Source organism: Camelus ferus, chromosome 10 (genome assembly GCF_009834535.1).
Source record: "Camelus ferus isolate YT-003-E chromosome 10, BCGSAC_Cfer_1.0, whole genome shotgun sequence".
NCBI lineage: Eukaryota > Metazoa > Chordata > Mammalia > Artiodactyla > Camelidae > Camelus > Camelus ferus.
The window spans coordinates 31,884,940-31,887,716 of NC_045705.1; the positions used below are offsets into that span (position 1 = coordinate 31,884,940).

At 37.1% G+C, this 2,777-nt stretch overlaps 1 protein-coding gene across 1 annotated transcript; it reads left to right on the forward strand.

The window, feature by feature from the left end:
• The first annotated feature begins 724 nt into the window (after positions 1-724).
• LOC102505170 (olfactory receptor 4C16) lies at positions 725-1,657 on the forward strand. Its single transcript, XM_032490441.1, has one exon. It carries the CDS (start codon positions 725-727, stop codon positions 1,655-1,657), a length of 933 nt encoding a protein of 310 aa, XP_032346332.1.
• The last annotated feature ends 1,120 nt before the right edge of the window (positions 1,658-2,777 follow it).

Consider the following 2,777-nt stretch of genomic DNA (forward strand, 5'->3'; position numbering starts at 1 on the left):
ATTGAAAAACATTCACTTCCCTAGATAAGTGTATGTCAAATATTAAAAAATATCATAAGGGTGTTTAAAAGTAACTTGTGTTTTATTTAGAGATTTTTAGTGCTTCCTCTTTTAAGCTGTCATATCTGGAAAGGAGTGTACAATGAAGTGGGACATATATATATTTATAAAAATACACATTTCTATAAATAAATATATCAAATACATGATGTAAATATCTGTATAAAGGAGACATTTTTATGGCATGGGAGTGGGCAGTGATTTTACATTTATATTATGAACTTCCAAAGGCAGCCACATAGATCCAAAATGCCAACTGATACAACATCCAAATATGGCCCCTAGATTTACTGAATGTGGAAAAGTAATGAAGTTAATAAAATGGAGCCATATCTCTTAACTTTACATTCATTGAATAGCAACATTAACCAGAATCATGTAAAAGCCACAAAGAGTTGTATTTGAAAAGTGCCGTGGGAAGTGTACCACTCACATGCTTACTTGAGACTCATAAAGATCCTATGAAGTGGTCATTACAAATTAAGGAGCAAAGGATTGAAGTGAATTATTAAGAAACTACAATTAATTGTCCATGATGAGAAATACTTATTTTCCTTAAAATATTCTGTAAAACCATGTATCACATCATGAATTAATTATTATTATTTTTTTTGTGTGCAGATAATCCATTTCACAGTCATCCTGTCTCCTCGCTCATGAAATCATGAAGCTGAACAATAATGTGACTGAGTTCATTCTGCTTGGGTTGACCCAGGATCCCGTTAGGAAGAAAATAGTATTTGTCACTTTCTTGCTTTTATATCTGGGGACATTGTTGGGTAACTTTCTGATTATTACTACCATCAAGACCAGCCGGGCACTTGAGGGTCCAATGTACTTCTTCCTTTTCCACTTATCCTTATCTGATACCTGCTTCTCTACATCCATAGCCCCTAGAATGATTATGGATGCACTTTTGAAGAAGACCGCTATCTCTTTCAATGAGTGTATAGTCCAAGTCTTTTCATTCCACTTCTTTGGCTGCTTGGAGATCTTCATCCTTATCCTCATGGCTGTTGACCGCTATGTGGCCATCTGTAAGCCCCTGCACTACACGACCATCATGAGCCACAGGGTCTGTTGTGTGTTGGTGGCTGTGGCCTGGGTGGGGTCCTGTGTGCATTCTTTAGCTCAGATTTTTCTAGCCTTGAGTTTACCTTTCTGTGGCCCCAATGTGATTGATCACTATTTATGTGACTTGCAGCCTTTGTTGAAACTTGCCTGTGCAGATACCTATGTGACCAACCTACTCCTGGTGTCCAACAGTGGGGCCATATGCACAGTGAGCTTTGCTGTGCTGATGGTCTCCTACGTTGTCATCCTGCATTCTCTGAGAAACCACAGTGCTGAAGGGAGGAGAAAAGCCCTCTCCACCTGCATCTCCCACATCATTGTGGTCATCCTGTTCTTTGGTCCTTGTATATTTATATACACACGGCCTGCAACCACCTTCCCCATGGATAAGATGATAGCTGTGTTTTATACACTTGGAACACCTTTGATCAACCCTCTAATATATACGCTGAGAAATGCAGAAGTGAAAAATGCCATGAGGAAATTGTGGAGCAAAAAGGTGATCTCAGACGACAAAAGATGAATAGAAGTTTCAAACTTTTCTTCATAGTTTTGATTGCTCTAAAAGAAAGCCTTAGAGAATATCTTCTTATTGTAGAGTTACTATAATCCTAACTAGAGGCATGAGAATTAGTTTCTTTAGGAAAAAGGCAATGTGAACTCATATGCTGGTTAGTGTTGAGTCAGTTTTATGTAGAAGACACAACACTGGGAGGAAAATTCATGTAAGACACACTGCCTTAGATATTCACTTCTATTCTCTGCCTCTCTGACCTGCCTAATAGCACGGCAGTTTTGATCAGTTTTCCCTGTGCTTCTTTGTATTGATTTCCGGTGTTCTCTGTTTAGAGTTATACTTCTATGAGCTCACAGCCACAGCCTGACAGGTTTTCTCCCTAACAGCTTATTTACTGGACCTTGTGGTCTCATGCCTGATCATGGACCTTCAACTTAGTTGTCTTAACTCAGCAGGCAGCACTAGGTTCAAATAATTGTAAAATCTTCACGTTTTAAGGGACGATATGTATAATCTCGGTAATACCCCTTCTTTGGTGGGGGTTATACTTCAAATTCATATCCTGTTTACCTAGATCCTTCTAGAACAGTTACAGGATATGATGAGAAAATTCACCCTTTTGTAGGAGTCGTCTTTTTTTCGTAGGAAGGTTCTGACTGTTGGGGTTGACTTTATATTAACATTATTTTTGTAAAAACTAGATCTTGCTCCTAAAATAACCCCTTCAGATTTGTAGGAAGTATTAATTTTTCTCTTGAATCACACCCATTATAATAATTTGTTTGTAGTATTAGATTATTATGATTATATCATAGATGTCCCAAATTAAGGTAGGTGTATTTATGTGAGCCAGAAGTAAAGAGTACATGTAATTGATGGTAGGGAATTTGAACATAAATTAAAGAAAGAATGTTATAACTCAGAGGAAGGTTTTTAGACTTTGGAAGATAGTTACATCACAGATATAAATTATTGTCTTTTAATACAATCCAGAAAAAAAAGAATAAGTTAAGAAAGACAGATACTGGGATGAAAATTTATGCAAGGGAATGGGTATCGCTTTTTGTCATCATCCATCAACACTGAAGTCTCTAATTATATGATCCCTAAGAATCTTTCTTACTTC

What these genes read in the sequence shown, in the direction of transcription:
- LOC102505170 (XM_032490441.1), top strand. Translation starts at nt 725, where the DNA reads ATGAAGCTGAACAATAATGTGACTGAGTTCATTCTGCTTGGGTTGACC.